Below are 25,564 nucleotides of genomic sequence, written 5' to 3' on the forward strand. Positions count from 1 at the left end.
GGAAAGCGAAACGACGAGGGTCCGTGGCCGATGCAAGCCCAGGTACCTACATTTGGGGAGACGCTATGGGCAGTGCTACGGATAGGTGCAGGCCATGTGGGAAAGCTTGAGCCCTCGGGCATGAGACAGACAGAACGACTTCTGCATGAGGCACAGGGCAAAGAGGCGTCCAAGCGGCAGTTTCGGGAGGCGGCGGGACGTGAGTGGATAGCGGGACACCATTCTCACGGTCCGTTCCTGTGTTGTTGCTAAGAAAAAGTGGGTGAGGCTTGGGTACAGGGCAGAGGGCTGAGCACCTATTTTGGGGTGGACTCATGTCGCTTACCACATATGCATGCAGCGGGTCCAGTATCGTTGCGACTGCTGTCATTCCGACGAGGCTTGATAATAGCCAGGCCAAGTCTGGATGGCGGATTGGTCGCTGGGAACGCATGGCGCGCAACCCCGTGAGGACATTTCTGAGGGACGTCCCCCCCCTGAATAGTACCAGGCAGCGCGGAGTAGCCATTGGTGGGAGCGGGGATTAACTCCCTGCAGGCGGAGACTCGTCTACACAGAGCCCAGGTAGTGTGTATACCATGTATTGTTGGTTGCAGGGCAGACATGGGCAGACATGGGCGACGTCTTGCTGCCGTCGGCGACAGGTCCATGGTGGTGGACATGAGCATTTAGCAAAGGCTGTTGCAACCCATGATGGCGTTGTAGGCGTTGTAGGCGTTGTAGGCGTTGTAGCCGGTGCAGCAGTCTTTGGGTTGTTGATTCGTTCAGAGGGCAATTTCCAAGGTGTAAGCACGGTGGGCAGTTCCCCCGGGCATCAACTGCGAGGGAAGACGACGGTCGCTCCCTTGGCCGGCCGAGCGCGACAGCTGCTCATTTTCCACCGGGCTAGCCGCTGGGACCATAAGGCTGCTCGTGACGCGGGACGCCTTGGACAACCATATCCATGGCCGCTCGCACGCCCGCCCGCCCGCGCAAAGCTTGCGAACACGTCAACCAAGCTTCGGCTCGCAGCGCAGAGCGCGCAAATGAGACGCACTGGGCTATTGACGGCTCGCCCGCACTGCAGCACTGCAGCACTGCAGCACTGGACTGATCGATGGAGGTGCGCAGAGGGACTGTACCGACGTCACATGCTTCACCGGTGGACAAGGCCCCGTGCTGGTGCATGCTGTAGCTCTGTCTACGGGATTTCCCAGGGATTTCACAGGGATGCCGACAGAGCCGCCTCACAGCCCAGTCTGAATGTGGCACATTGCGCGCCAGCTTCTTGCATCTTGCATCTGGCACGTTTTGGCTGGCGATGAGCCTTGCTTTCCCAGACGGCTGGAATGCCGTGGCCAGGGTGTTTCGCTGCTGCCCTCGTCCGCAACCGACACGCTGGATGATTAGAGATGGGTCCCTGGCCGAACGTCACGCCCTCGGGAACGTCTACCAACAAATGGCAGAGCTGACAGCAGCCAGGCCGGGCGCGTAAACATCTGCCGCCTCAGACGACGGTCCCAATTCTCAATTCTCTCGGATGGCCACGCCTGGCTCGAGTGTGCAGCTGCAAGCAGATTTCATCGTCCCACCCAGCATCGTCGCAGGAGCTGCATCCTTGTCATTTACTGCTTCAGTTCAAGCGTACGGGAGCTCGTGCATGGCTGGGCGCGAAGCTGTCGGGACCACGATCGCCATATTCGGCTCCTTTGAGATTAGCCGTCCTGGGGGTTGGGATTGCGCTCTCGTCGCCGTCGAGAAACGACGCGTCTGATGCAGTGAGAACTCAAACCATAGCCTAGGGGCCCCGATGTCTTGTTTGCACACTCGTCTGGACGGCGTCAGGGGGAGCAGCCTGCCGTCAGCATGCATTTGTTCAATGTGCATCCAAATCGTTTCAATTAGAAACCTGCTCTCTCTTCGCCTTCGCACCTACTCCTTCTGGCACATATTCAACGGCCGTCTTAGGTGACGGTAGCACGGCACCTGCATCTCGGTCACGACTCACGACGGCATCCCCACGGCGCCTCTGACCTCGAGACGTGCCGAGTCATCCAAAGCCGAACCCCGTTGAATCGACTCGAGCCCGGACATTGTTACTCTTATTTCCACAGTACCTTTGCTCTGAGACTTGGCCAATCCCGCAGCTGTGGAGAGTGATGAACACTCCTCGTTCCACGAAAGGGCAGCCAGCTGCGAAAGCAGTGCAGGGTCCATGTCCAGCATTTCCTAATAATGCTCGCAATCCATGCCTGTTAGCCCAACATCTCCTTGTTCTCCTTGTCCTGCGGAGTCGTTGAGCTGGCCCGTCCCCGTTCATTGCGAAGCAGCGAGCTCTCTTGGGGTTCGCTTCGAGTCAGGTCCTTGATCTCAGTCTTATACCAAAGCTGCCGGGGCGCTCCCTGGCTCAAGCCGCTTTTCTAAGTGGGTCGTGTGAGGGTTGACATGGGAGCCCTCAGCCCAGAATGCTTGCCGACCCGAACGTCGGGCCATTCTCCACGCCTGCCTCGTTGGTTTTCTTCTCACCTCAAATTGTCCCCGCTGCACACTCCAGATGCCCTTGTCAAGGTTTCATACTCGACCAGCACCCGATAAACAATCGAATTCCTTATTCGGTAGCGCGCAAAGTCGTTGTTCATAATCCAGCATCATTTGTTTACCTCATTGCTGCTGCCCTGCACATTCGGGAACCCACTCCGCGATTGAGACACGCATGCGCTGCCCACCGTTTCGGTCGCTGGAACGATCGGGGCGAAGGTCAGTCGAGGCAGGTACTGTACCAAGAGCATGACAAAACATGTTAATGATCCTACGGCACATGTACTGTAGCTCGTAAAGGGCGTGGCTTGCCAAGTGCATATGCAGCGCGGAGACTAGTCTCGTCCTGCCGAAGAGGCTGCCAATTGCTACATCATCTCCACAGGCCTCTTCAATCGCACACGTAATCTGGGCGCAGAAAGCATTTGGCCGCCATCAAAGCACAAGTTGTGCACTACTATGTCCGTCTCGCGACAGTAGTCCACAGCCTCAGCGCCCGCCTTCCCAGAATCTAATCTGTCTGTGGGGCAGATGCGCTTATGCACTTCGGGTTACAGTCCACGATGGGGATAGCTCCCGCTCTATACTTAGGTCGTCATGTGCTGGCTAAACGCATGAGGCTGAACAGTCTGCCTCGCTATAACCGTCATCACACAATCAACGTGATAGTCCCACGGATGCCTTTCTCTCCATGACGACATGCTCCGCGTGAGGCGATTTGCGCTTCGTAGTCCGATGGCAGTACTGAAACGGCCTTTGCCGCAACCCATCACACCACCTTCAAGCTATATTCAGTCTGCCTCGCACTAGAGTACCAACGTGGGAGTATGCATGTATCTTCCATCTCAAGCTAAGTGACCGGAAGAAACCTTGCCAACAGCCTCGCAGCTGTGCAAACGTTGCAGCTGTGTAGCCGTTTGGGGATATGACGTCGGTTTTGACCGATTCTCAACGACTCTGGTCAGAATTCGTACACCGACGAGTCCACCGGTTGTAAGCGCCGCCAAGAAGCTTCCACGCAGCTGCAATGCTCACCTCAGCGCACCCTAATGATCCTTTCCCGATGGCATGTACAGCATTGCAAGTTGCTACAGCCCTATAACATTCTTCATCTACAAACATCATGACACATCTTTGGGCATTCGGTCCTGATGCAATACATTAGGTCCTGTCTTCGGCCATGTAACGACTTGGCTGCGGTTTCTTTCCACTCGCCCTCATTCGCACATGCATACTGCAGGGTGCTCGATCAGGCGGTTGCTGCGATGCTACTGCAAGCTTACCCACTCTCTCTGCTCACTGGCATGGTCGATTCCCGAAGTCTTGTCTACGCCTCGGCTCCTAAAACGACCACGTTTTCTTGTTGTTCGATTTTTCCTCACCCTTTGTGTGTTTGCGGTCCAGATTCCAGGTTTCGCTCTTTTGCAGGCGAGGCAAGACGCAGGCAAGACGCCCGGGCGGCGCTTAGATGAAAGCCACAACACGTGACCTACAAAACATGTCGGGCCACATGCTAAGCGACCGATTATGTTGCCGGGGTCAGTGTTGCAAAGTAAGACATGTTGAGGCAAGACTCTCAGCTTCCAATACTTGGTCGCAGACTCGGTTGGGTTGGGCCCACGAGCAGCGGACAACCCTCCATCTCGGCCACCTGAGCACATAGCCCTCTGTTCTGCGGGTAACGGCATGGCTCTGGGCTCGAGGTGAGATGCCCGTTGCTGTACTACGCCTCACTCTCGGTCCGAGCCTTGATTTTTGCTGTGCCATGTGCGAATATCCGGCGTAGGTGAGAAGGAGAATGTCTCAGAGCGTTGGCTGCGGACAAGTCACGCCGCAATCAAAGCTGCGTTCACGCGTGGAACGGCGACGGGATTCGGAAGCCCAGCATGTCCATTCGTTGAGTTGGTGGCGAGGTTTTTTGGACAACACTTCGCCATCTACCGTGTAGAAGTGCCACGTTACTTGATTTTGTCATTGTCTGATTATCGAGCGACTGTGCTGGTTTAGTTGGACCATGGCTGTCCATGTCGCCCATACTACCACACCTGCTCCTGGGCACCGGGTGAAAGTCACGTGATGGTGCGGGCAAGACCTCGGGAGGTTGATGCTGTCAAAATCCGTGTTTCTCTTTAGAACACAGACAGACAGGCAAATGATCCAGTAAGATGGTAGCCAAAGAAGGATTCGGAAGTCTTGGACATTCCGGTGCACATAAAGGCACTTGGAGGGGTTCGCGCTAGCACATGCCCAGGGGCAGATAAAGCGGGGCAGCTTCCCAATTAGCGGCATCCGACAGCGGGACCGAGGCTCCATGACGCGTGAAAGTGACCATCTCGTGCGAAAGATGTGAAGCCGGACAAGAAGGCTTAAAGCGAATCTAGCCCATCTTTGCGACTGCAATCCATCTGGTCTTTCGCGACTCGAACCATTGAGCCTCTGACAAGGACATTCACGATGCCAGAACTTCCGCCCTTTGAACACACGCCCATGGACGACATCGCGACGACATGCGCCACGGTGCGGACGACGTTCCTCTCGCACAAGACGCGCCCCGTCGAGTTCCGCATCCAGCAGCTGCGCAAGCTGTACTGGGCATTCAAAGACAATGAAGCGCTCATCACCGAGGCGTGCAAGCGCGACCTGGGCAAGTCGACGTTCGAGACGTACCTGGTCGAGATTTCGTGGTGCATGAACGACTGCATCTGGATGGCCAACAACCTGCCGCGCTTCGCAAAGGACGAGAAGCCGAGCGACATTTCCTTCACCAACCGATTCGTCGGGCCACGCATTCGAAAAGACCCATTGGGCACGGCCCTGATTATTGGGTGCGTTGCTGTTGACGTTGATGTTCATGTTGACGTTGTAGAGGGACGAATTGCAAGTGTGTACTGACCGTGATGCAGAGCCTACAACTTCCCCATCCAGCTGACGGTTGGGCCTCTCATTGGCGCCATTGCAGCCGGCTGCACCGCCATCATCAAGCCGTCCGAGTCGGCGCCCAATGCTGCTGCCATTCTGCAGAAGATCATTGGCGAGGCCCTCGACCCGTCCTGCTACCGAGTCGTCCAGGGCGCCATCCCCGAGACGACGGCGCTGCTCGACCAGAAGTGGGACACCATCTTCTACACGGGCTCCGAGGTGGTAGCCCGCATCATCGCAAAGAAGGCCGCCGAGACGCTCACGCCGCTGGTGCTGGAACTTGGTGGCAGGAACCCCGCCATCATCACCAAGCATGCTGACCCCAAGCTGGCTGCGAAGCGCCTGTTGTGGGCAAAGACGCTGAACGCCGGCCAGGTCTGCGTCAGCCAGAACTGCACCTTCATCGATCGCGAGATCGTCCCCGCCTTTATCCGCGAAATGAAGAATGCCCTGGCCGAGTTCTACCCAGAGGGCGCACGCAAGTCACCCGACTACGGCCGCATCGTCAACCAGAAGCAGTTCCAGCGCTTGAAGAAGATGCTGGACGAGAGCCATGGCAACATCGTCGTCGGCGGCACCATGGACGAGGACGATCTCTTCATCGAGCCCACCGTTGTCCAGGTCAACGACATCAATGACAGCATGGTCAGAGACGAGAGCTTCGGGCCTCTACTCCCCATCATCGCCGTCACCGACCTCGACGAGGCCATCAAGATGGCCAACGAGATCCACGACACGCCACTCGGCACCTACGCCTTCGGCAACAAGAAGGAGATGGAGCGCATTCTCAATGAGACCCGCTCCGGCGGTGCCTCGCTCAACGACGGCTTCTTCCACGCGTCCATTCCCACCTTGGCTTTTGGTGGTGTTGGAACCTCCGGCCAAGGCGCGTACCGTGGCAAAGCTTCCTTTGATGTCTTCACACATCGCCGCTCTGTAACGACAACACCGGCTTGGCTTGAGGGCCTTATGGATGTACGATACCCCCCATACACCGCAAAGAAGCTGAAGAAGTTCGCTGGCATGAACGAGTTGAAGCCCAACTTTGACCGTGAAGGTCGCCCGCTCGGATGGGGAAGTTGGTTCTTGGGATTGCTGGGCTTGAAGGGCCTGGCGGTGCTCCTTGGTTAGTATATACCTGCTCCCCAAATTCCAATACAAATACTGACGCCATACAGCGGCCATTGGAATCAGGCAGTACTTGCAGCGAAGAGCTAAGCTATAGAACTTCGTGCAGAAGTAATATTGAACTCAAGTCATTGCGCGAGGTCGAGCTAATTCAAATTCCCGTCGTTGCCTATATTCTGCGTCCGCACTCCGCATCTCTCAATCCTGCATTGATTTGATCAACCACGCTCTCTTGTAAATCAATACTCTGGCGCCTGTACTCCGCGTAGGACATGCCGTTACAAATCCTCGTGATCATACCCTATAACAGAGTCAGCTCATATTCGCAGACAGAATTTGGTCGAAACGACGTACGGGTAGCTTCTTGTAGTCTTCTTGTGAGAGTCTAGTTAATGTTTTAGCTTCTGATACGTGTGCTATAGAAGGCAACAAGTCGACAGCTCTCTTGCGCAAGCAGAGTACAAAGCTGGGTCCTAATGCTGACACGCACACTAGTCACTTGTGGCGTCAGAATATGCGTCTACTAAACCTCTCAATGTCAAACTTTCGTAATGTCTCAGTCACATGCTCGTGACAACCGAGACACTCTTTGAGCTCCTAGATTTCCAACATTGGCAACAAACACCTAGCAAACTCAATCGTCTTGTCAGCAGCAAACGTCCACTCGCAACATGATACATAGCCCAGCGTTCTGATATTGGTAGAAGGTACACATCACCAGCGTCATGGGCTTGTTCACGTACCAGAACAGTCACAAGCACTACCACATCGTTCACGACCCGCCTACCATCATGGCCTGCCCAAGAACTCATCACACACGTGTGGTTCGACCAACATTAGAACACGGCCGAGATCCAGAACCCTCCGAATGGTCCCAGGCACAAGCGAGGCGTGACATCTCAGCAGCTCATGCGGCACATCTGAGTATGTTGAGAGATAAAGCAAGAGACAGGCAAGCCTGGGAGGAGAAATGTTGCTGCCGGAGGTGTGAGAGGGAGAGGCCCAGACGGGAGGTCGTGGAGGTTTGGAAGAGAAGGGGGACGCTGGCGTTTGTGAGGCGGAGATGAGATCGAAGTGATTGTGGAGCGGCAGCGAGGAAGGAGTAGGGAGGTATGGAGGGTCATGCGCTTGCCTTGGAAGTGGAGGGGAAGTGCCTGATGCGGCTGAAGTTGATAGGCTTGGGAAGAGAATAGCAAGGTGGATGAGCAGTGCTACTTGTAGAGTCTGACTCATTCTTTTCTCACTGAATTTCGAGTCGCTCCATATCATACAATGTAACTGCAATGTCGTGGTGAAGCATCAGAGCCTGTGGGCTCACCGCAAACAGCGTGGCCAGATTTCACCGCTTCACACACGAAAACTATCATGACAGTCTCACCGCGACTTTGAATCTTTGCTTTCAGTAGCCTGTGAGATACCGGGGTGGTGAGTCATTTTGCTCTTGGCATGATGACTGAGCTGCTGAGGAAATCACGCAGACGACATCGCCGAGCCGTTCCAGTCTGACAGCAACCAATGAAGTTCTTTTGGCACTCAGAAACCAGAAAAAAAAAAGCGGGGTCGACTCTCCATGGACTGGGAAGGGGAGCCGGTTGCAGTTGACATGATCACTTGAGTTTGGGAGCACTCAAGGCTATCTGTTCGGTCTATCCCCGCCTGTGCCTTCTAGCAAACTCGGACAGTGGTGACCTTGGATCAAGGCGGGGATCATGGCTCTTTACCAATGAGGTGGCATAATTTGTTTGGCAGAGCCTTGGGCAGCATTGGATGCTACCATAGGTATGATCAGATCGTAGTATGTGGTGCACAGCTACAGTATTGCATGCTCTTGTCCTGGGGAAATTTGCGTCTTGAACCATAGTCCAGACTGCCACGATGAAGAAGCTTTTCCCGCCACAGTATTGGTGGTTTAGAAGGGGAAATGTTACCTCTTTAGAACTCTCGAGCTGAGGCACTTCAGAGCACCTATGTAGGTAAGCGCGACGTTACTTCGCTCCCTTCCACGATTTTTTTACCCTTGCAAGCTTTGAGGTCAAGCTTCAGCTTTCAGGTTCTCAGTTCTAGAATCAACGAAGATTCCAGGTTGGACCAATCATTTGGCAGTTCAGGCGACTTGCGAGGACACGAAATGGCGGGGCTCTGCAGCTTGCACCTTCCCCGTACTCGAAACTTCGCCGAATTCCTCGCTTCGCACTGAGCGGTCTGGACCTTTTGCATCAGACTTATATACTGCCTTAGTCAGATATGCACTGTATCTGTGTTATCATTGGACATTGCACCTGGGTTGACCTTGTTAATGCACGATGGAAGATGTCGGTGTATGCTGTCCCACGTGTAAGCCAATTTTTTCGAGAAGGAGTTGCGGCATCAGACTGGAGATATAAGCGTTCTAGATTCCTCATTTCATTGGCGTCATGAAGAGACACAGTCTGTAACATCATTTCCGTCCATCCAGTATACCTTCATCCGAAATGTCACACTATCCGATTTGTTTATTGCCTGAAGACATTTCTTACCAATGGTTTCGTACCAGTGCTATCATAGATGGACCGCAACCGAATATGAATCGAGCAACCCCCAATGTCATGACCAACACGTCCATGCAAGGATGGAACGTCTTCGATGCAACACCATTGGGAGAAACCGGAGTCATCCAATCGCATGGCGCTTTTGCAGCTACACAATTTCCCCGCGCAGGAGCCTCCCAGACTTCCTCTCCTTTAGCAACTGGCTACGAAAGCTCAGAGTTTGATTGTTCGCTACAAACATCCCCTCTCGGGCTCAGCCCCATCTCCACATCATCTCGAGAACACTCGTATTCTTCACCAGACACAAGACACAATCTCTCAGACAAAAGCTCAACCCATCGCAAACTCGGCCGACCACGCACCAGTCGTACTCCATTCATGTCCCCAAGTCCTCACCGGACACCGTGCTTGCCCCACAAGCAAGTCGAGCGCAAATACCGAGAAGGCTTGAACATGAGCTTTGAACGACTGCGCAGGGCAGTGCCTACACTACCACGAAGTGTCAATTCTGATGTCATGGGCTCTGCAAAGCCAAGTAAAGGCATGGTGTTGGCGGCGGCAATTGAGTATATTGGGAAGGTCGAGAGGGAGAGAGACGCTGCCTTGAGTAATCTGGCGAAACGAAAAGAAAACATGAGGGTGATGAATACGTAGAGGGTTGCAGTGTTTAGATGTCGACGGACGACCTGGTGACTTGAGTAGCCTTGAACATGAATAATATAAAAAAAAAATCGCAATGTTGCCTCTATTGCTTAGACGGAAGGTTATCGCTTTCTCTTCATCGTTGACTTGTGGTATCTGTATCATTTGCCGATGAGATAAGGGAGTTTATGCTAAATCATTCTCGATTGTTACATGATCCGTAGATAGGTATACACTCGATTCCGATCTTCGTCCCACCGCCCTTGTCGGAATGCCATGCTATGCACTCTTGAGAGGAACAGGTCCACCACCGTCACCAGCCGTCTCACCATCACTCCAGCCCTCCATATCCTCCTTGACTCGCTGAGCCGCAGCCTCCTGAACAGCAGCGATCCTAGCAGCTTTGTCCTCGTTTCGCTTAGCCTCAAGCTCCGTTGAGCCGCGGATACTAGCTTCTCGGACACAAATGGCGAGCATGGCTCGTACCTGTGAAAAGTGTCAGTGGTAAGACGAATGACATGGATTCTGTCGAGCACTTACAGTGTACACTGCATCGTTTCCAGCATTGTGGAGCTTCCATGCAGCGATGTCGAAGTCGTTCATAATCCTGCCCAGGCTCGTTGGCTGTGGTTCGCGGCGCCAGGCCTGGTACATCTTGGCTGTGTCCATGGCTTCGATGATGTTCTCGACCTTCATGGGGTCATAGCCCAACTGTTGCAAGTATCGGACGTCGCTCAATGTGTCGTGGCCGAGCAACACGAGGTTGCGCTTGCCATTGAGATTGAGCTGGCGAAGCGCGATATTGACCAACTCTTCTTCGGTGGTGTTGTTGGAAGCGTGCGCACCAAAGGGGCTCTTGAAACAAGCAGCGACGTGCGCCGGCGCCTCCTTGAGATCGACCACGGTCGAAACTCCGAAGTCAAAGCCGTCAGGACATCCGTGCACAAACTCATGGTTGATCAGATGGAGGTGGTCCTTGATGCGAAAGTGGCGAGCCTTGATGATCTTCCTCCACTCATCACCGTCAGGGCCGGGCGCAATACCCACAAGGTCTTGAGTGTCTAGTGTGGCGACACCAATTTCGGTGATCTTGTTGTGAGCCCTCTCATAGGACTCTACATCAACACAGACGAAGACGACGGATTGTTCCGTATTGAAGGGGGCGGGAGACATTGGACTGACGGCTTGGAGAGGAGAAGACGACATGTTCTGGCCGTTGGCAGCTCGAAGTCCAAGATAGCGCTGAGCACGCTTCAGTTGGTCGACCATGGACGTCTGTCTGCCAATCCGCTCCAGCATCTTTTCGGCCTTTTTGGCCTTGTTCTTCTTCTGCTGCGCATCCCAAAGATCTTCCATCATTTTCTTGAACTGCTCTAGGGTGCCGCTATCCGGAGGGCCGTTTGAACGCTCGCCCGCAGCACGGAAGCTGCTGTCAGGTACATCACTTACCATGCTGTCGTACTGATCGCGCGTGTTAGAGCGTCCAAGATAGCGGGGTAGACAGGCTGGATGGTTTGGAAAGTGGCCCACAAGTCCTTCGGCGCGCTGTGCGTCAGTGATTTTGAGCCCCAGGTTGAGACGGTTATTGATCTCGTTGAGAAGGTCGTGGAACTGGGACTCGCGAACGAGGATGATTGGATTGGTAGGCTCCACGTCCCAGATGTAGTAGCTGCAGTCAAGGTGAGTGAGGCAATCTTCGGTGTGTGGGGTGAGTGAGACTTACAGATCCCAGGGACGGTTCCAGAACTTGCCGGCATCAAAGAAGGCAGACGCAATGTCCTGTGAGTGAGACTTGTTGCAGAACTTGTAAGGGTACTTGGCTAGAGCGAGGACGGGTGTGAAGTGATCTCGGGCAGCAGCCAGTTCGCCACGACTGAGACCAGTGGCGGGTAATGCAGCGGAGCCTCCCGGGCGATCAGCAGACAGCTTCTTGGTGCCCATATTGTAAGAGCTCTCGACGCCTTCTACCAATATGAAGCGGCGCTCAGTGTTTGTTGGTTGAGCGGTGACAGGCGCGGACTTGGTAGGCAGATTTGCTACAGTCTGTTTGCTGATCTCGGCAGGCAATGGTTGCGGCGGATCCAGGGACACACCGCCAGAGTCCTCATCATCAAACATGACGGCGGGCTTGGGCGGAATTGGCCTATCGGGAAGGGCCTAGCAGAGATCAGTATTGCATTGTCAGGCAAGAGAGTGTGGTCACTGTACGTCGAGGTCAGCTTGGACAAGCCTGGTTAGGCGATGTAGACGCGACGCAGGAATCATGATGCGGGTTGAGCAGGCGTATTTGTGGAGTGGAGCTGGGGCTGCTGGCTTTATGCACGGAACGGGAAGCAGCAAACGGCGAGCAGCGCTTGGAAGGAGAGAGAGAGAGCACGGGTGAGACAGAGACAGAGACAGAGACAGAGACAGAGCCAGGCAGGCACGGTGAGAGTCACCGCGCCATGATGCAGAGGGTGAGGAAGTGTCTCGCGGCCTCTAGGCGCATACACGCTGGGTGGGTGAGTGACATCTGGAAGCATGCATGTGTGTATGGTGTATTCCTCACGTGACAGCTGGACTATGTCGCAACGTCTGAACAGGCAAGGTAGGCAAGGTAGGCAAGGTCAGCCCTGCACAGGTGGAGACGTGAACTGCTGGGGTCCACATCGCGTTCGGTCTAGCCCATGTCGAGCTAGCGCGTCAACCGCAGGGCAGCTGCGACCACGTCCAGCAGCGGCAGCTCAGCAGCCATCGCACTCGTCCACATCGCCCTCTGTGCCATTTCCGTCGCCCTGATTCTCCCCAACACAGCCATCCACGCGTGGTTGGAGAGGTTGACGCGCGCCAACCACGAGCATCACCACCGCGACACCTCCAGCTCCAGCTCCACCTCAACCTCAACCTCCCCACGATGCGCCATGGCTGAACCCGAAGACGCTGTCGACATGGCCCAGCCCGCGCCCAACCCCGATGCCCAGACGACGGTGAATGACTTCCTCGACTACACCGAGTTCTTCCCCTCGGACCTGGTGCGCTCCCTGACCCTCATCGGCGACCTCGACTCGACCTACCGCGACGCCGTCCAGCAGGTGCACGACCTCACGTCGCTGTACGGCCAGCTCCCCGCCCTGCCCGAGCAGGAGCGCCCCGATCCCGTGCTGCTCCGCAAGCAGATTGCCCAGCATCTGCAAAAGGCCATCAACCAGCGCGAGTATGCCTACACCGAGGCCTCGCGCCTGTACGAGGTCACGGTGCGCCATTGCCAGCGCTCGTCCATCATCAAGCGCAAGCTGCACGCCCAGCCAGAGCCCCCCTCGCGCGACCCCACCCCGCCGCCCGTCTCTCCCTCGGCCCACAAGACCTATGTCCGCCCCAGCTATGAACGACCTGCCCACCTGCGCCTGACCTTCGATGCCGCCCGCCACGCCGCAAGCAGTGCCCGCTCGCGAGACCGCCACCGCAGACCGGGCCAGCTGCCATCGAGGCGCCCGCGCGCACGCAGTGCATCCGACGACTCCTCCGACGCCGACTCAGACACCAGATCCAACATCGACCTCGCCGTGCCCACGCGCAAGCTCAAGCAGAACAGAGACCGCCATGCCGGCCGCGCCCGCGCCCAGGGTGTGCTGGGCACAAACGTACACAGCTCCATCGCCGGCATATCCACCAGCAATGCCCTCGCCCAGCTCGCCCCACCGCCACCAGATGCGCGTCCTGGAAGCAAATGGGCCCCGTGGCTGAAGCTCACCGAGTACGAGATGGCCGTGTTGCGGAAGCAGATGAAGAAGAACGCCGTGTGGACCCCGAGCCTCACCATGGTCAACCGTGAGCTGGAGAAGAAGCATCGCACAAAGGCAGACTATGACCGGGAAAAAGCGCGTTGTGAAGAAGCAGGCGAAGAAATGCTCGATGAAGAACCGGACTCGCTGCAAGATCTCGTCACTGCTTCCGGCCTGGGACAGTTGGCATCGAGCGGGCCTGCACCCGAGAAACCGGATCCCGCAAGAGACGATGCGCGCGAGGATGCCGGCACCATCAGCATTCGCCTGAAGCCAACAGCCTCCAAGGAAGGGAGGAAGATGGATCGCCTATCGCAGCGGCAGCAGGCCATGCGCGATGCGCTGGAGCTCGAAGAAGTCACCCAGGGACTCAGCCAAGCGGCAGAAGGACTCAAAGAATTCATCTTCCCCCCTCCCACCGCTGCGACCACACCAGCATCCCAGAAGAAGAAATCTGCTCCACGCCCTGTAAATACCTCCAACAAGCGCAAGCGCGATACTTCCCCACCCGCTGCTACCGAAAGCCCCTCCGAGACTCCACGGGCGGCATCAGTCGCGACTGAAGACAGCGAGTCCAGGCAACCCGAGCCAAAGCGCCCACGCTTGCAATCACAGCTGAGCGCACTGGCACCCAACATCCTCACATCTCCTGCAACATCGCGTACACCGGCTTCGGCTTCGGCTTCGGCCCTTTCCACACCTAGAGACACTCCTGCATCGGCAGAGCTTTCTCCTACAGCCAATACACCTGTACCCATCCCCGAATCCAAGAGGCATGTCAGCGAAGGCATTACAGTGCAAGTACCACTTGCTCCGGCTGGGCCTAGTACTCCAAAGGTCACCAAGACTACACCGAAAGAGCCCAGTGAGCCTTCCACACCCACAGTTGTAGCGCCGGACGCCATGCAGTCAGCCGCCACTATAAGCGCACCCCCGCCTTCACAACCCACAACGACAGCAGCTTCGTCACGACCGCGTAGGGAGTCGGTCGCGCCAAAGGCTGTGAGCCCACCAGCTCAACCTTTCAAGACATCCAAGGCCTCTACCCCTGTACCCGAATCTATACCTGATGCCACAGGTCCTGCCACACGGCCCCGTTCTGCTCGAGGCCATGTCCCGACTCCCAAAGCGCAAAGTGAAGAGCCCAAGCCAAATGAGATTGGCAGGATCACCCGAGAATCGCGGCGTCACAGCATCTTCAGTCAGTCTGCCTTGGTAGGTCCCACTCGCCAGAGTATGCGCAAGAAGCCTCCCCCTAAAGGTGAGGTCACTGCTGCACAGGACGGACAGAAGACAGTCACCAATGTCAAGCGCGCCCAGGGTAGTAAAAACAAGAAAAAAAGAAAGACCGAGGAAGACACCGAAGCAGCGGACGACATCGACCCGGACGAGGAGAAGTATTGTGTTTGTGATGATGTCAGTTATGGACCAATGATATCGTGCGATAATAACGTGAGTATCAATGCTTACCATTTCAGTCATATGCTTACATGATGCAGTGCGACAAGGAATGGTTCCATATGCCTTGTGTCAACATGACCGAGTCCGACATCCCCTCCCGCCGCTCAAAATGGTACTGTCCTGATTGTCGCGTATCTCTCCATGTAGATGCTTATGGAAATCCGCTCGTGCCGCCTCCGCTTCCAGGAAGGCGTGGTAATCGGTAATGTCTTCCTTTCACTTCGTTCGAGTTCGTACTGAATCTCAAGAGGGGATGGAGTACGTAAGGGCACCTAGGTCCGCATGACTCTCGGCATAATTGGCGTCAAGGGTTTTGAGAAGGTTCAACGACAGCAGCACGTAAGACGTCTAATGAAAGGTGAATGGGGGCTGCATAATGGATTGGACCATGTTGGGGTTCTACAACCAGCGCGGTAGAAGCGCTGCGGGTACAAAGGTGTCTGGCGCAACCAGCTTGGTCCACGGACAGCTGCTTTGGTATCATCACCAGTCTTTCATCAATTTCAAATGCTGTATTTGCTCGTGCCCTGGTTCCAATCCGAAGACCGACACTTGATTGAGCCTGTCGCAGTACAAGCGCCCGTGTGGCAGCTAGATCTACTTAGTTACGAGGGATGTAGCTGGTATCTTAGTGTCGCACCCACCGCCAATACTGTGTACAGCTTTGGTTATCAAGTGGGCTACCTGCTATCCTAGCCTGGCCACTTTCCGTCGGGATTGACAACTGCTGTACATTTTTCCTGCTTCTTCTCGGGTCAATCGATGTGGCTGACACGGCTTAGCGAACACGAGGAGTGGCTTCGCGAGGGGTTGCGGCTGAACTCGCTGAACTCGCAAGCGCTTAGCTGTGAATCGCAAGAAACTCCGAGAACTTGTACATTCTGCATCCTTCATCCTACCTGCTGGAAGAACGTTTAGCACTTCGCCGACAAGCGCATCAGACAGCTCAAGTACCCAGATCCCTTTACTTACAGTTTGGTCACGTGCATGGGACGGGGAGACTTTTCCAAGTTCAGAGACATATCAACATGCCCATCTCAGTGACTTTCGTGTTAGGCAAGAAGGAAAGCTACTTCTTCAACACGCCGAAACATTGGGCTTGGTAAGTCTATGTAGCTTTGATTGCAATCGATTTGCTGCTCTGTGGTCACTCTACGGAAAGGAGATTGCAGAACTGCATGGTCCCCAAAAGGAACGATGGCTTTCACGAGCTTCGTTGAGAGCCCACTTTGCGCTGCATAGAAGTGCTAGTAACAAAGGGACATCCGCTCACCATCTCCAGGCACAACCTACCCTCAGACATCGAGGCTCTTTTCACGCAAACCCCGGCAATCCAAGACGTTATCGAACTCGCACTTGGCAACAACGGAACATATTTCGTATCGTACAGAGATCACGGCGGCAAAATACTCTGCAAGCACTACAATCTGCCCAATGCATTGACCTCTTGGCTGTACTGCTCGAACGCTGGCATAATTCGAGACCTGTCCTCTCTCAGCATCACTCTTGGACCCTACGATTCATATTATGCTTGGGATAGTTCGTCTGCCTCCTGGTCCAACTTACCTCCCAAACTTGAGAAATCCATATTGAATCGCTTGGAAACTCAGGATGTGTTGCAAACGACCTGGAAAGCAAATGGAGCCGAAGCGCCGAGCTTCGTAAGTCTAGGAGCCGACGAAGCGTATTGGATGAGGACTGTGAGCGGCGGCGGATGTTGGGATTTAAAATGCAGTGTAGCGCCTACGAATCCCGGTGCAACAGATGGCATGTCTGGCTTGAGAGGCGTCAACAAATTTCTCGAAGATAGTAGTGATTTTATGAGCATTGCAGTGGGTCCTCTTGCAGTAACGAGTCTGAGGGACATGACTAATTCATGTAGTGCCTTCATCTCTTCCCGTCCCATCCCAACGCATACATCTTGATCACAACAGGCGGCAAAGCATTCTCCAATCTCCCAGAGTTCACATGGCCCGACTACAACAAAATTGCACCAGCATTCCCATCGTTTACACAGACGAGGTCACCTATTCCTCCGATCCCGCAACCGCCCCCGATGCGACCGCAGCTTCAATACACACAGCAATCATCTCAACAGACAATACCACAGCAACGACCCAATTGCTGTCCCAATAATACTCATATGGGGCAGTATAACTGCTGTCCGCAACAAACTACGCACTCTGCTCCGTACAGAATATCACCGGCTTTCGTAAATGCTTTGGGGGCGCCGCTTGCGCAGACTGGGCCATTCAATACACCAACTTCTACTCAGTATAATGTCAGTGGAAGCAATGCAAATATGGGCGGCCCGGTATACAGATAGATGCTAGGTTGATTGATAGACCACATGGAATCATGACGCCTGATGCTTTTCTTCTCTTATATGGTTATGAAATGTCGAAGGCACTACGTTTAGTACCCAGTATATCTCTCTACACCTGATCTGATAAATTGCGCTTTAGGCGTCATGCGCGCTTGATGTGTTTGCGTGTGGAAGTCTGCCTAAGGTATGCTGTCTATTCTTGATGGAACACGCTGTGAATAAGACAAGTATTCAGAACCGAATTGATGAGACTGGGGACGAGACAATGTAAAATAGCATGACCTTGAACTTGATTTGTTGGGCAGAGATGATGAACAAGGCGTACCACAGTACAAAAGGGGATGTAGGCTAATCGTTTCAGGTGCTACCCGTAGCCCTGTCAATAGTTCGCTTGTCCCACTACCGGCAGACCGCCTGCCGGTCAAGCATCCAAGTACATCACACAGCCACATTACTCATGTCATGCTTCCCGCTCCAGGCAATCCGAGGAGGGGCTCGTCTCGTCTTCGTGCTTGTTATTCGGCTGATGACCGGTCCCGGGGTCCTAATGCAGCTGACGGATTCTTCGTCTGCGCATTCGCGCACTGGGCCCGCATGCTTCTGACGACTTCCAGGCACCCGTCGATGTCCACACTTCATCGTCCTCTGCACTGCAATTGTTTCTTCCCTGCGACCAAATGCAAACAATCCATCTGCGAGTAATTCTCACGCGCAATGGACTCGGTCGTTTCAAGTCGCTTTAGGCACACAAGCTTACCCCATGTGAGCATATCGAAAGAGCTGTCAAGACGGGACTCGTTATCATCGTCCAGAACGAGAGACTCTGGGTACAACAGCGATCTTGATATCTCACTCTCGCCCTTCGAATATGTTGATCCGCAGAAGCGTATGCTTACGGGACTCATGATCATCAACTGGGTCGTTGGCTAAGTTATAGCTAGATATTTCCCTGGTTCGAATTCCGTCACTACAGCTTTCCCACATGACTGGCAACGCATACCGGGTCGATACAGTTTCTTCATTGCAAAATGACCTCTCGAGAACGTTGGTGATGCCGCACCTGAGCAGTAGCCTTGTTGAAGAGCCTCGGTCAGTCCCCGCTATCAAGGGTCCATCAACGACTTTGGAGGAGGCAGATGATGATATCGAAGAATGGATCAGGGACAACCTCCCATCGCACAATCGACCTGAACAGCGAGTCTCCTCCATAGTATCTTTATCGTCGGCTACCAGCTATGAGATGTACACAGACACTGACATGAGCGATGATGAACACCATATAACTTCCTCCGCTCCTCGCTGTACATTACCTGGCCCTACAGTCAAGACCATCAACCTTATCATGCGCAAGGTCGAATCTCACTCACGTGGTGTAGCCTTACAGTGTAACGGCGGTAATGCATCAACCGCTGCGAGTGGCAACGAGTCCAGTACACAAAGAGGTACTCGCAGAGTCTCCCAAGACTCAGGGAAGCGCAAAACAAGGTATGACGAAGAACCGTATCACAACGACGATGGCGAAGGAGACAAGGAGATCCCAAACAAACGACGTCGTGGATCACTGGCCACAATTGGAAGCTCAGAGCGCGGTGCTAAATTTGCCTGTCCCTTCTACAAGCACGAGCCGCATCGCTTCCGCGCGCGCCGTACATGCCCTGGACCCGGTTGGCCTACGGTCCATCGCATGAAAGAGCATCTCTACCGCGCACATGCCCAATTGGTTTACTGCCCAAGATGCTATGCTACATTCGATGCCGACATGGATCTCTCAAGCCATCTGCGTTCCGCACATTGCTTAGTTTCAGAACCTCAATCTATCGAAGGTATAGATAGGGAGACCCTCAAGTCGCTACGCAAGCGATCGCCGGTATTTCGACCCGAGGAAGATAAGTGGAGGGATGTGTACCATGTCCTCTTTCCAGACGTGGACCTCGAAGACATCCCATCGCCTTGTAAGTAGAGTCGGACGAAACCCAATGTCATTATCACAAGCGCAGACTGATAACTCTACAGTCTACGACGCAGACACGCCCAGCGAGGAGTCGCGTCGCTTTCGCCGCGAACTGCTCAGGCGGGTTCAACAGGAACTTTTGAGCACTGCAGGACAGCTTCCGCACCCTGTCGAACATCAACTGCTGCACCAGGTCGCCAATATCGTCCGCAGATGTGAAGAAGAGCTCCTGAACCCTCTCACACGCACGAGCTTGGATGCACCGCCTTTGTCGAGTAGGCGGGCGAGCGATACGTCGACACTAAGCTCGTGGTCGCAACACACGCCCTATCATTCAAACTCGATCCACTTCGACCTGGATAACCCGAGATCGTTACAGCAACCGGTACAGAGTTCGACGCATGTTGATGGATTCGCGTGGCTGGAGGAATCAAACCATCGTCAAGCAGCAACAGAGCAGTCCGGACCATTTGCGCCTGTCGTATGGGAGCAACTTCACGCGCTAGACACTATCACTGAGTGGAACGATTCAGAGGCGCTGAGTTTACCACCAAAGGACGTGTGTGGCGATGACGTCCTGGCGCACTTTCCTACAGGCATGAGCACTTGGTAGCACCAACGGCGGCCGTTTCGCAGCTATTGCTATCCTTCTTTGACGGGATAGGGCAGTCTCATACCAATCATATATATTATCTCGCATACGCATACAAGTATTTGTTGCGGAACACATACTCTCCTTGTAGTTGGCACAGGAAGTGTGCAGCAATTCCAAATAGTCCAGCACCAGTAGTAATAAAGTTTTATGCACTAGAGAAACCCGTATTCTGTCTGAGCATCACAATCCGTTCTTTCTATATTAATACGGTGCCTTTCCCACCCCATGAACCACCTCGTCCTCTACATCATCTTCATCGATACCTATACTATCTAAAAATCCGGAGAAATCTGGTTTCTTGCCCTGAACCTCACTGCCTCTTTGTCTACGATCGCCGCTTCTACCTCTACTAGCCCCACTCCTTACGCTCTTGCTCTTCTTCACTGCGCTTCCATTCGGCGCGGTTTTTGGTCTCGCAAAGTCCTGACTATCAGTCATACCAATTGGGGATGTTGACTTATCGCGGAGACTCTCAGGAATAGGAGGGACAGGCGGTACGCCGCCTCTGGCGTATGCCTTTTCGTGGGCCGTTTGGGCGTAGTGCTGAGCAGCTGCTATTGAGTTTGCAGTTTGCGGACGCGGAGTAAGTGTAGCTGCGGGCGTGGTTTCGCCGTCTCCGTTCGTCTGCGCAAGGTGCGGCGCGTCAGGACGATCCATTGTTAGGAAAGAAGCATCGGAGAGAGAGTGCACGCTAACGAGCGAGTCCGAGGCGGATGAGTCGTGGTCATTGGACGTCCGGAATCGTTGGGAGGGGGCACGATGAGAGTAACTGGTTTTGGGAGCATGGGGACCTGAGCCAGAGAGTGCGCGCTTCAAGTCGTCGACGCGGACTGTGCTGCGCTGTGAAGAGCTGCTGCCGGGGGTGCGACTGGGACTGCTATTCCCGTGAGGCGAGCCTAGACGACCGACTAGCCCATACGCGGTAGATGGCGGCCTACTTTGTGCGCGCCTTGGACTCGGCACAGGGGAGTTGCTTCCGCTGTCGAGGCCACCGTTTGGAATGTTGACACCAAGGTAGTTGTTCTTTGTGTATTGAGTGCCGGATCGTGATCCGGTCATCGAAGCCGACGACGAGTCCTTTGTATTGGTAGTGAGACAGAGATCGCGCGACCACTCAGCAAGTAGCTCTTCCCTGATCTTGTAAGGTAGTTCAGGGGCAGGTTTGACATTGATTGGTTGATGAATGGCAGGTATTGCGGAAGACATTGACAATGAACGGCCAGGTGATCCAGGTGGCGAGGATGGAGGGGAGTACAGCGAGGACGAATAACCCTCCGAGATCTTCTCCACGAGGGCCTCACGGTTGTCGAAGGGGTTGAGTGCTTCTAATTCAACTGTTGTGTTGGCTAATCGAACCGGGTTAGGTTGTGGAGTCTCGATCCGATCAATAGGCATGGGTGGTATTCGAATACTCTTCACCCAGAGGCCTTTGCTAGTCCCTACGTGAAATCTCATTGTGCAAAGAGCGTCCCACGGACGATACTTCGAAATCAAGAGCCATGCTCAGAGCCCAAAGATAGCCGTGCACCAAGCTGCCGACGCGTATCTTTGTGTCGGGGTCCTCAATGGTTACAATATCTTCCTGTAGTCGCATAATCATCGGTAGTCCGCTCCTTGCAGCGTTGACCCCAAGTCTATTGAGTAGCGTGGTAAGGAGCAAGTGGAGAAGTAGGTAGTCCTCTTCAGAATCGACGTAGTATAAAGCATTTTCGTAGACAGCCAGGTGCAGAAGCGGAAGGAAAGTATCCCTACCTTTGCCAGACCTTGGTGTTCTTTCTTTTTGCGAAGCGTTGGATACAGCGCGTCGTGCCAAGGCACCCTTGTCGCTGTCCTTTTGCTTTTCCTTCTTCTTGTAATTGTCTACAATCTTCAAGTCTTGCTTCTTCTTTTCGAGGTCAAGCCAAGTTACGAGTGCATCCACATAGGCCTTCCGGACTTTGCCGCTCGGATCACGCAGTAGCCATTGCGTACCCTCCCATACACTTACGCCAACTTTGCTTCGTGACACCGACGCAGAAGACCCATCGGGTCGTCGTGTATTTGCAGTCTTGATGATATCTTTTACAGACTCCAGGGCTGTTATGCGGGCAGTCTCAAAAGAGAAAAAGCGGTCAACGTGTGTCTTCTCCTGGAGACTTGCTGAGTCGACCACGGCATCGATGGTTCCGGTAGGGTTCTCGATGGCTTCGGCTGTCGAGGAGATGCTGGACATTCTTGAGGGCTTCAGTCTGCTGAGAATTGCTTCCACCATGTCCGAGATCTGGTCGGTATAGTAGACATGTGTTGCCAGATCTGCCATGCACTTCTGCACCGTGTCCAGCAGACTGAAGCGAGCTTTTGAGGGCTCTTTGACGACTTCCATGACTACGCCCGCGAGTTTGCCCGTATTGTCTTGATCTGCGACATCCTTCTCTGACAGCACCGATGTTGCCTGCTGGTGATGCGGCACTATTGACGAGCCGGGGCCGCCAAGTTGTAGCAATAGCAAAGTGTGCGAGATGAGCCCGACCAGAACGTCCATGACACTGAGGCCGATGAAGTTGATGGTGGAAGCGAGGAGGTGGTCTATGACGGTTGCCAGGACCAACTGGCGCTCGAGGTCGTCCTCGACAATGGGACTGCGCACCAGGGCCTCGACGGCCCCGACCAGAATGGCGTATCGGTCCTGCACAGGCGCCCATGCGCATATGGTGGCCATGAGCGTCATAGCCCAGTTTGCAGCGTCGCTGCCCGGGTGCGGCGGACTCTGCACGTGGGTGCTCACAAAGCCCAGCACCGCCGACGTCGCGAGGCGAAGCTGGCCGCGGTTCACGCCCTGGAAGATGTTTCTCAGCGCCTGGAGCGCGAGCATGCCGACCTCTTCCTCGGCGAGTTTGTCTGCATCCTCGGTTGTGCCCGAGGCTGCGACGGCATCGCCGCCCTCGTCCTCGTCGGTGCGTGCAGTGGAGACGCTCTGGCGGCGGCGCAGGGCCTGCTCCTTGTCGTGCTCGTCCTTCTGCGCCTCGCGGTGCTCGAGGCGCTTGAGGTATGCGCCGGTCTCGGCGTGTATGTTGAGCAGGACCACGGGAATGATGGCGGCGAGCTGGCGGCCGGTTTCAGAGCCGAGCGACTCGGAGGCGGCGACTGCTTTCAGCGCCTGCAGGCCGGCCTTGCGGTAGCGGATGGCGACGGGCCAGCTGACGGGGGTCTTGCCCTGCTTGGGCGTGTCCCTGGAGGCGTACTGGGCGTACAACTGCACAATCTCCTCGTACTGGCGGATGTAGTCCTGGTCGGCGGCGAGGGCGGCGGGGTCCTGGTGGGCGCACAGGGCCTCAAAGGCCGGCACGGATTCCTCGAGCATGGTGACATCGCTGGAGCTGAGGATGGTGCGCAGAATGCGCAGTACGGCGCGGGCATAGAGCGGGAGGTCGCGCGGGCACTTCTCGACCAGCGCCTTGACAATCTGCAGCGTCACCTGCACGCTCCCCGTGCTGCCCTTCCATACGTCCTTGGTCGTGCGCTTGTCCAGGAAGTCGCCGACCTTTTGCAGTTTGCTGCGCCGCGTGCTCGCGTAGTAGAGCAGGTAGCTCAGCTCGCTCGAGTTGGCCTTGACCTCGGCATTGTTCTTCTGGAACTTGGGATAGCACTTGAGCACAAGCACTTGGTGTTTTGGGCGACACGCCTGCCGCGCGGCTTTCATCGGGTCTCAATGGCGTGTCGGCGTGTCGGCGTGTCGGCGTGTGAGGAAGTCGGAGTCTGTCGAAGCCTGTCGTGCGTGTACGGTGGTGCCGGCGAGCAGCGGATCGGACGTCGACGAGGGTTATCACCGCGATGGCAAGTGCGCCAGCATTGGGCAAAGGACGGATTGCAGAGGGAGAGAGGGAGAAGGCCGGCGCGCAATGGAAACCGTGGCTTCGCTGGGCCGCACCAAGAGCGAGGGGGCAATGTGCGATATAGTGATGTAGTGATGTAGTGGTAGCTTTACTACGGTTGCAGTCGTGTGTTGCCTGTGGACCCAGAAATGTGGTCACGGCCCAACCTTGGAACATCCATGTTTCCATCAGCCCTAACGCCGCATCCGCCAAGCACAATGACGAGGCCTCGACCACTGTCGCACCATGTTTCGTAAAACACTTTGGTACATGATTTACTACAGCACTACTACAGCACAATTACATAGTACAATTACACCCGCAGGACGTCTGCTCAACCACGTCTGTACCCAGGAATGCTGGATCCTCTACTAACTTCGCTGTCTTCGGTTCTAACTCTTCCTCTATCAAATTCCCGGTGTGGACAGTCTTTTCCAGTCCTTTCGTCTTCGCCCGTACATTTCCCCTTTGTGACGTTGTAAATTCACCGCTGGCTCCGAGTTTCTTCCATTCTCTACCACTTACATATTCCCGCATTAGCCGTGGACCCAAGAGTGTACCGTCTTTGGAGAGCTTGTCAACCCTGACAGGGTTCCGTGGTGGATCCTTTGGCAAATATCTATCGCCAGTGGTGTCCTTTGGCAGATGTCTATCGCCAGTGGTGTCCTTTGGCAGATATCTATCCACAGTGGTGTCAGTATCCGTGTCCATGTCCATAGCGTCTACCTCCCCTTTCTTTTCAATAGGCAAGCCCGTCATTGGAGAATAAGCTTTGTTACCAGCTCGCTGTAGCTGATCGCGATAATACTTCGGCAATTGCGCCTGTTTCCCTTGCTCAACCGACATTGTGACTGAGGCTTTGACTTTGAAAAGGCGTTCCGTCAAGTCTTTCCGGAAAGGACCATTGTGGCGTGCCTTATCCGTTCCAATCACGAATTGTAGAACCCTGCCATCTGTCACAGGTTCGATGATGAATCTTGAGCCTTCAGGCATCGATCTGAGAATAAAGTCCGGTCGTATGTGAGGGAAGTGTTCATGTATCCAGTGCCATAATTCGTGACCGACAGGCAGGAGTTTCTCTTCCTTCTTTGCATGCGCAACCTCTGAAGCGCATGGTGAACTCAACAGGAGAACCATGCTTGATGAATTGATACGAGCGGTCTATGGCGTGCTTGAAGTAATGTGCAGGGCTCGATAACATTATCGGAGTCACTCTCAGAGCTCCTATGCCCTTTCCCTGGCGGGCATCCTTCTTGTTCCCCGGGATAGATTCAGCTTCGAAGATGCCAAACGTTCTATGCTTCCCAAGTGCCACGTCGTTTTTTACCTCTAAGCTCTCAGCCTTCCTTTTATTTATCTCTTCATCAAGATACAGCAACTGCCCTGGCATGACATGATTTTCGTAAACGTCTTGCAGAGATATTTGCGCAAGCATTTCTCCGCCTTTGGCAAGATTGACCAAATGTGTCGAAGGATTCAGAGGAGGTAGGCTGTACTGTGTGAAGGGGAGCACTTTGTGCATTCCAAGGACTGTTTCTGCTGTCGCTGTCTTGTAGAGTTGGAGGTTGCGGCGTTGCGTGAGGCATTGGGGTGGTAGGCCGCGTGTCGTTGGACTTGGCTGGCATTGAGGGCGGCAGAATGACTGGAGAGTACGGAGCGATACTCGGACGGGAGGCGAGAGCATAGGTCGAAATTCAGCGACGGAAGCGCGCGCAGTTTGCGACATGGTGAAGCCAGCGCCGGAAGCTTTCAGATGTGTCGGGCGCGATGGACCCTGGGAGCGCGCAACGCGACGCTAGCGCAATGGTCTAGCGCCTCGCTTAGG

General features: G+C 54.7%; 10 protein-coding genes across 10 annotated transcripts; 5 read left to right on the forward strand and 5 right to left on the reverse strand.

The window, feature by feature from the left end:
• Positions 1-46: 46 nt before the first annotated feature.
• SNOG_05775 (hypothetical protein) lies at positions 47-650 on the reverse strand (the record flags this gene model as incomplete). Its single annotated transcript, XM_001796119.1, has 2 exons — positions 47-237; positions 326-650. The coding sequence occupies 2 exons, from the start codon at positions 648-650 to the stop codon at positions 47-49; spliced, it is 516 nt and encodes a 171-aa protein (XP_001796171.1).
• Positions 651-1,911: 1,261 nt separating this feature from the next.
• SNOG_05776 (hypothetical protein) lies at positions 1,912-2,073 on the reverse strand (the record flags this gene model as incomplete). The annotated part of the gene is made up of 2 exons (XM_001796120.1): positions 1,912-1,942; positions 1,988-2,073. The coding sequence occupies 2 exons, from the start codon at positions 2,071-2,073 to the stop codon at positions 1,912-1,914; spliced, it is 117 nt and encodes a 38-aa protein (XP_001796172.1).
• A 2,888-nt stretch (positions 2,074-4,961) lies between these two features.
• Positions 4,962-6,884, forward strand: SNOG_05777 (hypothetical protein). The gene is made up of 3 exons (XM_001796121.1): positions 4,962-5,342; positions 5,421-6,562; positions 6,615-6,884. Exons 1-3 carry the CDS (start codon positions 4,972-4,974, stop codon positions 6,659-6,661), a joined length of 1,560 nt encoding a protein of 519 aa, XP_001796173.1. The 5' UTR covers positions 4,962-4,971; the 3' UTR covers positions 6,662-6,884.
• Positions 6,885-9,035: 2,151 nt separating this feature from the next.
• SNOG_05778 (hypothetical protein) lies at positions 9,036-9,746 on the forward strand (the record flags this gene model as incomplete). The annotated part of the gene is made up of 1 exon (XM_001796122.1): positions 9,036-9,746. The coding sequence occupies one exon, from the start codon at positions 9,036-9,038 to the stop codon at positions 9,744-9,746; it is 711 nt and encodes a 236-aa protein (XP_001796174.1).
• Positions 9,747-10,013: 267 nt separating this feature from the next.
• On the reverse strand, positions 10,014-11,852 carry SNOG_05779 (hypothetical protein; the record flags this gene model as incomplete). Its single annotated transcript, XM_001796123.1, has 3 exons — positions 10,014-10,220; positions 10,275-11,403; positions 11,458-11,852. 3 exons carry the CDS (start codon positions 11,850-11,852, stop codon positions 10,014-10,016), a joined length of 1,731 nt encoding a protein of 576 aa, XP_001796175.1.
• Positions 11,853-12,296: 444 nt separating this feature from the next.
• SNOG_05780 (hypothetical protein) lies at positions 12,297-14,989 on the forward strand (the record flags this gene model as incomplete). The annotated part of the gene is made up of 3 exons (XM_001796124.1): positions 12,297-12,321; positions 12,432-14,156; positions 14,574-14,989. The coding sequence occupies 3 exons, from the start codon at positions 12,297-12,299 to the stop codon at positions 14,987-14,989; spliced, it is 2,166 nt and encodes a 721-aa protein (XP_001796176.1).
• Positions 14,990-15,984: 995 nt separating this feature from the next.
• Positions 15,985-17,282, forward strand: SNOG_05781 (hypothetical protein; the record flags this gene model as incomplete). Its single annotated transcript, XM_001796125.1, has 3 exons — positions 15,985-16,058; positions 16,239-16,617; positions 16,839-17,282. The coding sequence occupies 3 exons, from the start codon at positions 15,985-15,987 to the stop codon at positions 17,280-17,282; spliced, it is 897 nt and encodes a 298-aa protein (XP_001796177.1).
• A 982-nt stretch (positions 17,283-18,264) lies between these two features.
• On the forward strand, positions 18,265-19,846 carry SNOG_05782 (hypothetical protein; the record flags this gene model as incomplete). The annotated part of the gene is made up of 2 exons (XM_001796126.1): positions 18,265-19,234; positions 19,296-19,846. The coding sequence occupies 2 exons, from the start codon at positions 18,265-18,267 to the stop codon at positions 19,844-19,846; spliced, it is 1,521 nt and encodes a 506-aa protein (XP_001796178.1).
• Positions 19,847-20,237: 391 nt separating this feature from the next.
• SNOG_05783 (hypothetical protein) lies at positions 20,238-23,567 on the reverse strand (the record flags this gene model as incomplete). Its single annotated transcript, XM_001796127.1, is given in 3 exon segments — positions 20,238-20,311; positions 20,329-21,222; positions 21,332-23,567. The coding sequence occupies 3 exon segments, from the start codon at positions 23,565-23,567 to the stop codon at positions 20,238-20,240; spliced, it is 3,204 nt and encodes a 1,067-aa protein (XP_001796179.1).
• Positions 23,568-24,772: 1,205 nt separating this feature from the next.
• SNOG_05784 (hypothetical protein) lies at positions 24,773-25,465 on the reverse strand (the record flags this gene model as incomplete). Its single annotated transcript, XM_001796128.1, has 1 exon — positions 24,773-25,465. The coding sequence occupies one exon, from the start codon at positions 25,463-25,465 to the stop codon at positions 24,773-24,775; it is 693 nt and encodes a 230-aa protein (XP_001796180.1).
• Positions 25,466-25,564: the final 99 nt, after the last annotated feature.

Source organism: Parastagonospora nodorum (assembly GCF_000146915.1).
Source record: "Parastagonospora nodorum SN15 chromosome Unknown scaffold_8, whole genome shotgun sequence".
NCBI lineage: Eukaryota > Fungi > Ascomycota > Dothideomycetes > Pleosporales > Phaeosphaeriaceae > Parastagonospora > Parastagonospora nodorum.